This window comes from Diaphorina citri, unplaced genomic scaffold, assembly GCF_000475195.1.
Source record: "Diaphorina citri unplaced genomic scaffold, Diaci psyllid genome assembly version 1.1 scaffold605, whole genome shotgun sequence".
In the NCBI taxonomy this organism is placed as follows: domain Eukaryota; kingdom Metazoa; phylum Arthropoda; class Insecta; order Hemiptera; family Psyllidae; genus Diaphorina; species Diaphorina citri.
In genome coordinates, this window is record NW_007378039.1 from 129,096 (window position 1) to 142,886 (window position 13,791).

General features: G+C 36.9%; 1 protein-coding gene across 4 annotated transcripts in view; it reads right to left on the minus strand.

The window, feature by feature from the left end:
• Positions 1-402: 402 nt before the first annotated feature.
• Positions 403-13,791, minus strand: part of LOC103510500 (G1/S-specific cyclin-E1) — a 26,839-nt gene continuing 13,450 nt past the window's right edge. For all 4 annotated transcript variants that reach the window (XM_017444606.2, XM_008475174.3, XM_017444605.2 and 1 more), the window contains 10 exons: positions 13,661-13,722; positions 12,098-12,158; positions 11,055-11,152; positions 10,618-10,734; positions 10,113-10,292; positions 4,288-4,564; positions 3,828-4,086; positions 3,281-3,474; positions 2,428-2,769; positions 403-1,943 (listed from right to left, as the gene is read on the minus strand). In XM_017444606.2, coding sequence (XP_017300095.1) covers positions 1,806-1,943; positions 2,428-2,769; positions 3,281-3,474; positions 3,828-4,086; positions 4,288-4,564; positions 10,113-10,292; positions 10,618-10,734; positions 11,055-11,152; positions 12,098-12,158; positions 13,661-13,674 — 1,680 coding nt within the window. In that variant the 5' untranslated portion in view covers positions 13,675-13,722 and the 3' untranslated portion in view covers positions 403-1,805. The remainder of the gene's footprint in view (positions 1,944-2,427; positions 2,770-3,280; positions 3,475-3,827; positions 4,087-4,287; positions 4,565-10,112; positions 10,293-10,617; positions 10,735-11,054; positions 11,153-12,097; positions 12,159-13,660; positions 13,723-13,791) is intronic.

Here is a 13,791-nt window from a genome sequence, read left to right on the forward strand (position 1 = left end):
ATAACTATTACGTTTAAAAATAAATAAAATATGTTTGTCGTTGGTTTTTTCTTTCTGTCTTTTTTTTACATTCTATTTACATTCAACATTAATTAATTTAATTATTTGTATTTCATTAACGAGAATAAAGAAATATAAAGTATAAAGTAAATAAAATGTAGGATATGTACACAATTAGTGTTATAACAAACTTTTTTTATATACATATTTCTTTCTTTTTTTACTAACAAAATAGAATTTGGTCTAAAAGTAGTCTAGGGGAAAAGAGAAGAGGCAGTGAAAGTTGATTTGAGAACATTGAAGGACCAACGAGGAAAGAGTCATCTGTCTTTAACTATGTACGAAAATAAAGCACATATAAGTCATATAACATATATTATTGTTAAAATAACCCGTCAAATCGTTGGCCAAACACTGTTCTTAAGTACTAAAAAAATAATTACAAGTTAGGCACAAGATGTTACCTAGAGGAAAAAATGCATTTTACTCGTAAAAAATATAATGATTTTGAATAACTCACATCTAATTCCTTTGAATAGGAAGAATGAGATTTAATAATAAAATCCATTTAATTTATTCTTACGTATTATTTTGTTTAATTATTATAATTAGGCTAACTAAGATGCAGAGTTGAGCTCAGTTTGTTGTAGGCTATAAATTCAGCTACTCGAATCAACCCATAGCAGTACTTTGGAAATGCTTCATGCAGCTTCTATACCTACGTTAGGTAATTGTCAATTTCTCCGAACCTTTAGAATTCACTTTTAAACTTTATTCGTCTTCTGGAAGATAATCCAATGACAGCAGTTCTGTTGATTCAATAAATAAACCATAAAAAAACGCAAGCGTGTGGGGGTGAAACAGCGTGTACAATGACTAGATAATTATTTACAATAGCTTTACATCATAGTAACTTATGAAAATAAAAATGCATTGTAAATTCAAAGTAAAAATTAGAGAATATAGATATAACCTAAAATGACATTTTGTGATCGAAGCTGAGATTTCACAATGTGAAAGGAACTTGTGAAAAAGGTGCTAGCACGATATTTTGAATGTACAACACACAGGCATATTTGTGTCCAGTTTGACCCAAGTCCTTAAAATAAAATAATACACCTACCATACCTACCACATTATTGACCTAAAACCTAGATCTATCGCCCTAGATAATTGTGAAAAAATTATTAATTATCAAGAGACCAATCAAGTTTTGTGAATGGAAATACTAACCGTTCTAGTAGTGTCCAAATGAATGACCTAAATTTCCACCCATTGCTCTCAAATTTCATTCAATTCATGATATGAGTAACGTCAAAAAAACATGCCGAACAAAACATTAACATCACAAGCGTAATCAGGATTGGAGAGGGATATGGGACAGAAGACATACCCAGTGTCCGATTTGAGAGAACTCATGTCCAGGTAAATCGGGGAGATTTCAAAACACTAAATCTTTGGGCGACATTTGCGGTTTGCAGGATGAAATTGGGACACCTTTGACAAAGTCTCTTTGCTTATGGACTAGCAAAGGTGCGATATGAAAGATTGATAACTTTATTAGGGCATATAAAAGCTGGCTAAATCCATTAGAGTGATGTCAATAAAGTGTCGAATTGTGAAACGACCTTTCATCTCTCGTCTCTCGGCCCTAAAGATCATTTTTTTTTTTACCCTGTTAAAAATTGTACAAAATTATTAAATATAGGTACGTACTGGCTATATGATTTTCGCCCTTAAAGATTCTATAATCGCTCCAAAAATTTAGTGTCTGAAACCCACCTCAACCCACCCTAGGTCTCCATTTAGTTAGCACGGAATATAAATACACCAGAGGTCCCGGCTGCATTACTACCGAGAGATTTTCGTTTGGAGCCTCCTCGAGATGATGGCGTGGTAGATGATATACTCCGCCGTGATGGTTTGGAGCTGCTGGGAGTCACCTGGAAAAAAGAAAACGAAGAAATGAGAAAATTAGAAATCATGTATTTTTCGTATCTACTTTGGGTCCATTCGACATGCTGAAACACAGACCTCTACAACTACTGACGTTTTATCATCCCGAAATCAACGAGATAGAGGGAGCTGTAACTGCTAAAGTCTCATCACCCCGAACTCGAGGAGAGAAGAAGTACAGGATGTGAGAAAAGCCAGCCTTTCCCAGAGCGAACCTTGTCTGTTTAGGATAAAGTTCGTCCCAGACGGGAAATAAACCCGCGCTTACAAGGCAGGCACTCTAGATTCCAAGCTAAACTAGGCTTAGGATGGCTTCCTACAAGTTCCTAGGGTTGAACGTTGAATTTACCTTCGTAGATTCGAATAAGCTTAACACATCTTTTGGGGCACTTGCCCCTACACCTAATACTCAGAGTGGGCTTTTTATGTATATGTGTATGAAATTGAAGAGAGAGAGAGAGACATATTTACCTTGCTTCCAGACCTTCCCGTGCTGGGGGTCACTTTACTTCCACTGCGCAGGGATTTGGAGGAGCACGGTGTTGTTATTGCGGGGGGCGCCGACTTCCGAGAAGCTTTTGACGAACTAGGTGTGGCGGGCAGAATGGTTTTCGAAGACGAGGGAGTGGTGGGCGGAGCTTTGCTGCTGGTGGGGGTTCGGGCTTGGCGGGCTTTAGAAGAGGGCGTGGTTTGTCCCTTGGAACTGGAGGGGGGCGGAGTCATGTCGCAGGGAACGCTGTAGGTTCGGTTGCCGGGCGTGGTGGGCTGCTGCTCCTCTTTGAGTAGCTTGGCGGATTCCGCGATGGCAAGATCCTGTAGAAATGGAAAGACATGATGGGTTAGAAGGGTTGAATGGTACAGACTGCACTAGGCAATAATTTCGCTCATCCTAAAAAATTCACAATGTGAAAGGATCTTGTGAAAAAGGTATGAACACGATATTTTGAATGTACAACAGTCTGACATATTTGTGTTCAGTTTGACCAAAGTCCTTACTTAGCATAAAATAAAATATCCATTCAAAATTTTAAATGAGAAAACAAGGTACAAATGAAGGTGAGTTGGAGTACTTTATTTTCCAAATAAAAGAAGAGTTTTAAAGACAAGTGTAAAGCTGTGGATCTCATTTTCAATAAGACAAAATCTACAAAAGTGAAGGACTCATGTACCAGTTGTTTCATTGCTACAAAATAAAAACGGCGGTGAAACACTCATCTTTTTAAGAAAAAAAAAAAAAAAAAAAAAAAAAAAAACACAAAATTAAACGGGGGGGAAACCCTCATTTTTTTAAAAAAAAAAAAAAAAAAAAAAAAAAAAAACTCACTGATAGTTCCATAGACACGGAATGCTTGTGATAGCTATAGGCGTAGTCAAACACATTGTTATGTCTGAGAGGCCCGGGCGGCAATTCATTGGAATCAGAATCACAGTAGTCTGTGCCTGGACTTTTCTCGCACAGGATTACCCAGTAGATGTTCATCCATTCGATACAATCCTCTAGGGACTCTAAACGTAGACCTGGAGACGAAAAAATAAGCTTGGTTAAATGATTTAGAATTATGGAATCTTTCCCCTTCCCGCCATTTTCTTCCTGTCCTGCCTTGAAAGCCAGGTATATATTTTTAAAAATTCATTCAAAATTAGAATGCGACATTGATAGGGGGAACTGGAACTGCCAAGGTCTTATCACCCTAAAATGGATGAGAGAAGAAAGATAGGATAGGAAAAAGTCAGCCGTTCCAAGAACGAACCTTATCCGTTCAGGATAAAATACACTTCGGGCGGTAATCGAACCCGCGACCCCGCAAAACCACTTCAATTTTACCATACCCAATCCGTTCTAGATTCAACATAATACCAACGTGACTTACCGGAAATCATACAGGCCAGCTCCTTACTGCACACCAAATAGATAGCGGTCGTGGCTAGTACACTATAGGAATAGTTGAGGCATCGGATATCCAAATGGCACAGGTCCAGGAGGCGAATACATTGGGTATACAGGGTCCGAGAGAAGGCGGGATAAATGAAGCCGAGGTTGTGACAGCGAGAGCTCCGGTGGTAGACAACTTGGAGGAACACGTTCAGCCAGTAGTGAGCTGTGACCGGGGTAATGTTCCATTCGAGGACCTGAGGGAACACAGGATTGGGTTAAAAGAGGTTTGATGAAGAAAACTGTAACAACGGAGGTCTTATCGTCTCGATATTGAAGAGAGAACGGGAGAAAGCCAGCTGTTCCGAGAGAGAAGTTTTTTGTACATAAAGTACAAAAAAAATCTAAGATGATTAAAGATTATACTATTCTTCATTGAGACATTCTATTTGACTTACCGCAAGGATGTTCATTTCTGTTGACAGAATATCCTGAGAGGAACAAGCGCCGTCCGTCACGTACGCATAGTCTGACACTTTCGGCGGATAGATCTCTTCTACTTTGGCCGCTATCATCAGAGCAGCCACTCCGATGAGCTGGAGCTGTTGTTTGGGCACAATATTGGCGTTCGTGCTGAGATACCGGTCAATATAGTCGATGGTTAGGTAGAACGTTTCGCGGTGGAGGGTGTAGACTTCGCATACTTCGCTCAGCCAGTCTAGCAGCACGGTGCGCGGTAGGTATTTGACTTAAAGGATAATCTTAAACCTGTAAAATAATGTACGTGTTCATCAGAGGACAATAAAAGAACCATAATAACATACTATTTTGATACTTTTCATTAAAAATATTATTTCAATTTTTTTATCCTTCTATCACTGAAACTTTAATAATAGAAAAGGAATAAAGCGTAGAGGAACGTGACTATTAAATAAATAATTAAGTGGAATGTAACAGAAACAAAAGGTTGATAATATTCAGCTGTCTCTTGTAGGAATTATCGGTCGTTTTGCGAAATACCAAGTGCTGGTCTTGCAGATTTTTTGTTGTCGAGACTTTTAAAACAGTGTATCTTTTTGGTGTGTATAGGATTCAAACAGAGACAATTTTTTACGGAGTCGGACTGCTATCGGGGTTATTGACGGCAAAACCCTTTGCATTAAAAGACGAGGCAATTTCCAAGTTGTTTTTTTTTCTATTTCTTGTTTTAGCTGACATTTTCAATCACAATCTTGAAGATGGTCCTTGTACAAGTGCTAAGAATTCGAAAAAAAAATCATCCTTGTTGAATATCCAACTATTTTTTTTTTCTTGTTGTTTATTTTTCCACGTCAGATGTTTTGAGCTACATAAAATACAAGGTAAAACATCACATAGGTACAAGGCAAAGAAATTAATCCCAGCAAATTTTTAATAATAGGTCATTCTTTATATCATTCTTTGCTATTCAAATGTTTTCTCTGAGGTACGTATGTACTCTGGTAGGTATAAAATTTAATGTAGTACCTACGTGTAGAATAGGTTTTAGATAATTATTTGGGTTGTTCTTGTTTGGATTGCTTATCGTAAATTTGTTTCGTAGTTATTAAATGTCTGGGAATTTACAAACCTTTATACAAACGTTTCAATTTACAGACTCAGGAACATCAATTTTTTGACCTTGTAACGCCTCCACTTCAAGGCCGAATTTTTGCTGTCTTCAAGGAAAAAGTTTTTTCTTTGAATACCTAAATTTCTACATACAAAAGAAAAGAGTACCACTCAACCCATTCTAATTTTTTGGACTTGCATTGCACATATGCAAATGCAAGGAGATTAAGACACGATGAAAAATACTGAACACTCAAAACTAACACTGAAATCAGCGGAGCATAAGAGAACACCATATGGGGAAGTACCAAAGCGTCCAAGTGCTGAGAAGTCACAAACCACCCTAGGTCCTTAGTACTAGGAAGCATACCTGCCTAGCGCCTACCTCTATGAAAACACTTTACATTCCTCCCAAGTCGTGAGAAAATACCATCACAATAATTTTATTACCTATATTATTGTAGCACGAATGTGACTGCAACTATGCTACTACCCCCTTCGCCTTATGGTGTGGGCAGTAAGTTTCCCATAGATCATAAGGGATGAGATGCATATCAAGATAGTCGGATAAAATAATGTTGGGAAAATTACCACATGGTGTGTTGATCGTGAGCATTGGCCATTTTTATGATAATGGTACCTAAGTAGACGACAGTTTCTCGGCCCGACGAGGGTGTTGGGAACCATCAACCACTGCTATAGGAACTTTTAGGTGAAGTTTTATAAGGACTTATTTAACGGTCGAGACCACTATCTAAGTTTAAACTGGTTTTAAGTAGAAGAAAAACCACTCACCCCTCCTTTTGCATAGTGACGAGGAAGGTAGACGGAACCGAACTCTCAACTGCCAATGAAACCTGAAACAGCGGAAAAAATATTGACATTAGTTCACTTATAATTAGTACAAACACCAATAAACTACTACGTTTGAGGTTGTCTCTTGCACTATTTCAGCTGAACCAGAAATAGATAAACACTAAATAAAAAAGGCGTTATCCACAAAATAAATGGCTTACCTAATTTTGAGTCTAAAATTAGAAGGACTTTCCGTACATGACTACATTAACGTTAATAAAAACAGAGGGTCCCCCACTTCTTAAGGAGCTCTAATAGGCCCAAAAAGGGATAGTGATAGAAAAAGGTTAAAGTGGATAGGTAAGTAATAAGGTTAGCAAAAGTCTAAAATAATATTAAAATACTAAAATAAGTAAAAGTCTAAAATACAAGTGGAGTAGACTAGGATTCAAGCAGAACCTTGCATTGCACTAACAAAACGCGGGAAAACTTGTTTTAGAAATGTCTGAACTGAGATTCTACCTCGCACACTAAACAACAATAACATTACATAGTAGGACAGATCCCCCCTCTACTTATTTCATTTTTATATACAAGTAGGACATAGGTATGAGTATGAGGTACATAACAATCATACTATCTAATTGTATAAATATAAAATTTCTGAATTCGGAATTGATTTGAAATTTAAATATTAAAGGCTTTGGCACCTTTCACGGTACCCCAACTTACAGGAATCAAGTTACACATTGACAATGTACACCAAGTTGAATGAAACTTAGAATGGATAAAAAAAAACGTGAAAATAACAAAGAACGAATAGTTAACTCATGAAACGAACAAACTTTAGAAAAACAGTAAACAATAATTATTGCACCAAAATGACTAAAACCAAGAACAGTAAAAAATGACTTGAAAACAACAAAAAATGAAAAAAAAATGACTAAAAACCAGATGACTAAAAATAAAGCAAGTTTGTCTATGTTTATGACTTAAATATTATTTTTCAAATATTGATAATAATACTAGGAAATAATTGGGAAATTGTAATTTCAAAATTAAAAATAGTTCAATGATATTAAAATATGTTAAAATATTTCTATTTTGTTGGAGTGACTAGTTTCCAGATGGAGAGTTTGGTAAAGACTGAGTCATGAACCCTCAACTACTAGGGCAGGATACAGGAACAAGATTTCCAAGATCCCTATCAAGTCCAGAGCTATTTTTAATAAGCGTAGTGGTGAGTAGGGTGGTTTAGCCTTTTGTTATTATTACCTTTGGAGTTATAAGTAATGTTTTTTATTCATTACCCTATGCGACCCTTCAAGTCCCTGGATTTTATTTATAAATCCATGCTGTACCTGGTAATTGTATCATTTACCTGCCTTGTTACCTTGTTTAGGGTGAGGATAGGTAAGACTATGTTAGATGGGGTGAATATAGTAAAAAGAAAGTAATTATTGACACAATAGAGTCGGTACTCGTACATCATAAACATCTTGAGGGACAAACCAGTTATGATCCAGAAAACTGGCTGGATGATTGAAACAAAAGAATAATGAGAATTATAATGATTACGAATTTTGAAGGAATTGTAGAACGAAAACAAAAAGGTAACTTATAGGTAGACACTAAATTCTGAATCAGGTAACAAGGTTAACCCGTATTGGACCCTTGGGGTCTGCAAAATGTAAGTGTGAGATTTTTGGTTCTAAACAAACCATATATTTGAAGACTGAAAACAGTGAGAATGATTCTGTGATGAATTTGTGTTTCTGATGAGAGACGAAACAGGGACACTGGAAATGAAAGTGATTATGTAGTGAGTTTAGATAGGTAGTAAGAAAGATGACAATGTTCAAAAAACCTGAAGGAATGTAACTAGTAAGCTTCATCCAATCTACGATGGTCCTATAAAAGAAACTTAGGAACTATAAAGAGCCGGAGATAGCTAAATAATAATGTACAATATTGTACTAACTACCTACTTACCTATGAGAAAAATTACGGTACAGGCAAGTATTTCTTAGTTTAGTCAATGTTATAGGTCAAAATAAGATGTAGATACCTATAAAGATGTAACGAAAATGATACAAGAGTATTTCTGGGAAATATTCAAAGGTATTTCCAAGGGTTAAGGTGATGCCAAACATGGAAAAATTATTACAAAATTAGAAAGAAATAAAAACCTTTGAAGTTTGAAGGTATGTACCTATCTTTATGTAGGTACGTGTCTGACGAAGGGACTTTGGGGGTTTGCAAAAATAAGAACAGTTATTTTTCCCCCTATGCATGATTTATTTCTGAAATTCCAATGTTAATTTCATTGGAAGGTTGGTTAGATACCTTTCCTGTAAAATGATTCTCACTTGACCACTGAGAATTAAGTGAATAGAAAGCCATGGAAAATCATGTTATTGGATGGCCCAACAAATACTTTCATTTCCTATTCAAATGATACCTACTCAATCACACAGGTAAAATAGGTATCCTCAGTGGTTAGTTGGGTAGTTTTCTTTTTAACTAGCAAATCTTAAGTAAGTATATGAGACAGCCACCCTCAAATTTATAAGAGACAGCCACCTACATGAAGTCTATTCAATAGCCATAATGTCCTGACAGATCAATAAAAGCAAAAAATGAAAATTCTTAGACACTTTAAAATAAATTATACACTACCTATCTTTTGAATTCAGTTTTCAATTTCATATTACTTACCTATTCCATATCTAATATTCTAACATTTTGATAAAACTTGCACTTTCATAAAAACTCATCTTCAAACCAATCTGATTATAAATCTTTTGGTAACTAGACAGAAGTGTATCTGTTTGGAAAACTAAAACACTGCCTAGGAATTAACAAAATTACTCCATAGGGAAACAATTCTGAACAAGAGAGTGGTAAAAAAAAAGGTAGGGACTCTTAGTGAAGATAGAAAAACAATTCAATGATTACTTAAAACCTTTAAAGTAGGATAAAAAGCTAACATCAAGAAAGGAGACTCAAGTAATAAGCTAACGGAGGGTTCTCACTTCTCATCAGCTGAGTTATACCCATCAATCAACACATTCTTTTATGCTTGAATCCAGAAGTTTAGTGCCTGTAAAACTAGCTATTACTTAACTTGCCCCTAGGTCTGTGCTCCCATTTAATCTTCATATAGGTCAAATTTCAAGACAATTTTCAAGTTTTTATAAGTCTAAAAGACAGCATTTCAACATGAGTTACAGACCTCAGAGTTGAAATAATCACCTACAAAGGTAGGTTGGTACTTATGTAAGTACTATAAAATGAAAATTTGAAGAAGAGTTCCAATTTAGGATAGGGTCTACCACCTCATGTTACAAGCAGTTGGTAAAAGTACCTCTGAATATACTCAGATACTGTATAGTCTCTAAGAATACTCAGAGGTAACAACTGCATCAAACATGGGGTGATGGACACCAGGTTAAATGTATTTTAGCTCTCCTCTTCAACTCAAATTTTGATTGTTACTAGTGGTAAGTACTTACCTACTAATAATGCCTTTGAAAGAAATAGCCAAGGCTACTGATCATCACAGTAATCATATCAAGGGGAGAAAATTAAACCTTGTAGGTACCTTAAACTCATACCCCAACAAGATACACTTTCAATTCAAGTTCAAGACTAACCAATGAGTTCAAGGTTAAACTTCTTCCTTACTTACCTTCAACTGTTATACATAGGTAGGTACATAAATAAGTAACTACTAACTTACTTCTCATTTTAGACTTTGAGGACACACTGACATGAAAATTGTTAAAAATAAATTTTAGAAACCCAAAACCATTGAAGTGTTAATGAGAGAGTGGAATCCCAATTCCAAAATACATGCAAAGCTCTACCCATTTAGGGGTGGTTAGTCACGGTGCGCATTCGTGGGACAATGCTAGGGTGACGGTCCAGCATGTGGGGATCCCGCAGACTCAGTGAGTCCTGATCTTTGGCACACAGGAGGTCCCATAGATCTTCTTCGTTGGCCCAGTCCAGGGTGGGGAAGGGAGAGGGACGGGGAGGCAGTTTGGTTACCCATGAGGACGAGTGAGATGAGAGACTGAAAGGGAAGAAGGGCGGGGGTTATTAGTGAGGGGACTTTCATGCGTATACTATTAGTATAGACAAGGTACTTATTACTTTTCTATTCTATTCTATGTCATAACAAAACCTGTGACCGATTGCTCAATAGTACACACACCCAACCTACAGAACAGATGCCGGGTTCAATTCCCGGCCTGAACAAGAGCGGACGAACCGAGAGACATATTCCTAGTTTCCCGAGGAAAAAACACAGCTCTTCCGGGGACCATTTCTTTGAGATGAAAGTTGACTCTTCAATGAAAATTTTCAATGGATCAATCTATTATTTGGTGAGCACTCACCTATCACAGCTATCTTCATCTAATTCTACAGGAGTCAGGAGTCCGAATTCTTCTTGCACTGTTGTACTGGGATCATGGCCTTCACTACTTGTGGATCCTGGACTGGATAGGGATACCCTGTAAAACGAATAGATGTTTCATTTGTCCTTACACGGTGGGTTTTGGGTCCGCTATGTATGATATATGGTCTCGAATTAGAAATTTTTGAATAGAGGACCAAGTCCATAATTTCTAGGAAATCCGGGAAATTGTTTGTCCTCCATAAATTTGTTATTTCTTACTTTCATCTTCGATAAATTTGTTATTTAATGAAAAGGGGAGGAGGAAGAGAGAGATGTGGAGAGATGAAAGGAAGGAGGAAGTGGAGAGGTAGAGGGAGCAGAGGGAGGAAGAGAAGGAGAGGGAGAGAGAGAAAGGAAGAGCAAAAGCTCTCTTACCTTGTGATTAGCTCTGATAATGGTTTCCTTTCTGCAGCCAATGCCTCTTCATCTTGTCTCAATCTTTTGTCTTTGAGATTTATGTCATTTTCGGTGTTCTGAAAATAAAGATCGACAGAATTTATAAGTCAACATCAAGTGTAAAAATTACAGATAAAGTAATCTTTGATTTGTTTCAGTGAGTCGGTTTTGGTTTAAGTAAAAGTTGGGTAACCTAATCCTCTACCGGACTACATGTATACAGGAACAAATTGTTACACACTTCCCAAAAATTAAATAATTAATGATGGGTTAGCTAAGGGTTGCGGATAGAAACTCGGTTAAAATATAGACAACACCTTAGTCAGTACGGCCTATATGAAAGGGATTAATAAAATACTCAACTACCACTAATGACACTATAAAACCTGTTACAAGACAAAATGAAAAAAAAAAAAAAAATAATAAAAAAAAATGTGGTTATAACATCATTGGGTCTTATTTGTTAGACAAATATTTCTACTAGTGATATTAAAATAATTGTAACAACTGCGACTGAGGAAATTAAAGAAACAAAAATAAAATTAAATTAACAAAAACGAACAAGGGTAAAGAACACATCAACTCAGAAAACAGTTTACCTTTTGAATTTTACAATAGGCTTTCTATAAAATCCACATAATAGTAAGACCTGATGAGCAATGAAAATGAAAACAAAGTACTTTAATGAATAACCGAGGTTCATAAAATCGGGGTTCTACTATATTTTTAATATCTAATCTTGCAAAATATAGAATTAGGTTTGGTGCGATCCAAAATCATACGAAGTGTACAAAACACTATCAAACCCCAAGCCATTGCGTTTGATTTAACCATGTTCAGGGCAGTTTAAAATTAGACAAGATAGGAGAAAGCCAGCTGTTCGACGTTCCGAGAACGAACCTTATCTGTTCAGGATAAAATCCGCCCCCCGAGCGGAAATCGAACCCGCGACCTCGTGCTTACAAGGAAGACGCGCTACCCTCCAAGCTATAATCTATTTTATTTTTCGCCAATGAACTTACCTCATTGGATGTTGAGCGTTTCCTTTTGGTACCAGCTCTCAGTAATGTGCTCGTAACATCTCTGGAAATTAAGAAAACAAAATAATTTAGCTGAATAAGACATAAGGTCCCATTTTCGACATAGAATTAAATATATGGAGAAGAAGAAAAAATGCAGAGCTAAAGTCACTGTATAACAAACCAACAATCAGCAACATCATCCGAGCTAAGATACTCCAGCGGGCAGGACATGTGGCTCGAGCAGAAGAGACATAATTTAGCTTAATAAGACATAAGGTCCCATTTTCGACATAAAATTAAATATATGCAGAAGAAGAAAAAATGCAGAGCTAAGGTCACTGTATAACAAACCAACAATCAGCAACATCATCCGAGCTAAGATACTCCAGCGGGCAGGACATGTGGCTCGAGCAGAAGAGACATCCAATATCAAGAGAACCCTCAACCTACAATACTCCAACCCTCGACCCGCTGGACGACCAAGAAACACTGGTGTCAGGGAATCTCTCGAATTCATTGGAATCCGACAAGATTGGCAGACCATCGCCCAGGACAGACAAGAATGGAGAAGGCTGGAAGGGGAGATCAAGGACCCTCGCAGTCTGTGAAGACCCTGGAGTAAGTAAGTAATAAGACGCACAATAGAATTGAAAGGGTTAGGCAGATACTAAACATATTGAATGGTTAGGTGGAAAAGAAGGGCTCAGACTGTCAGACAAGAATTCCCTGTCCCAATAGGGTTAACTTTGTTTCAATTTTATGGATAACTTTTTAAGTTTCCGAACTTTATCGATAAGGAATCATTTAGGAACATATTATTTATTATTTTATTATGGAGAAAAAGAAAACTATTTTCAAGTCAGTAAAAAAAAGTCACGGAAAAAGTTTTTTCTTTGAATACCTAAATTTCTACATACAAAAGAAAAGAGTACCACTCAACCCATTCTAATTTTTTGGACTTGCATTGCACATATGCAAATGCAAGGAGATTAAGACACGATGAAAAATACTGAACACTCAAAACTAACACTGAAATCAGCGGAGCATAAGAGAACACCATATGGGGAAGTACCAAAGCGTCCAAGAAAGTCACAAACCACCCTAGGCCTAGGTCCTTAGTACTAGGAAGCATACCTGCCTAGCGCCGACCTCTATGAAAACACTTTACATTCCTCCCAAGTCGTGAGAAAATACCATCACATTAATTTTATTACCTATATTATTGTAGCACGAATGTGACTGCAACTATGCTACTACCTACTACCCCCTTCGCCTTATGGTGTGGTCAGTAAGTTTCCCATAGATCATAAGGGATGAGATGCATATCAAGATAGTCGGATAAAATAATGATGGGAAAAATTACCACATGGTGTGTTGATCGTGAGCATTGGCCATTTTTATGATAATGGTAAGTAGACGACAGTTTCTCGGCCCGACGAGGGTGTTGGGAACCATCAACCACTGCTGTAGGAACTTTTAGGTGAAGTTTTATAAGGACTTATTTAACGGTCGAGATCACTATCTAAGTTTAAACTGGTTTTAAGTAGAAGAAAAACCACTCACCCCTCCTTTTGCATAGTGACGAGGAAGGTAGACGGAACCGAACTCTCAACTGCCAATGAAACCTGAAACAGCGACCCACAAACATGATTCAATGAGTCACTTGATTACAGGGGGTCTCCTCCCAAAAGAAG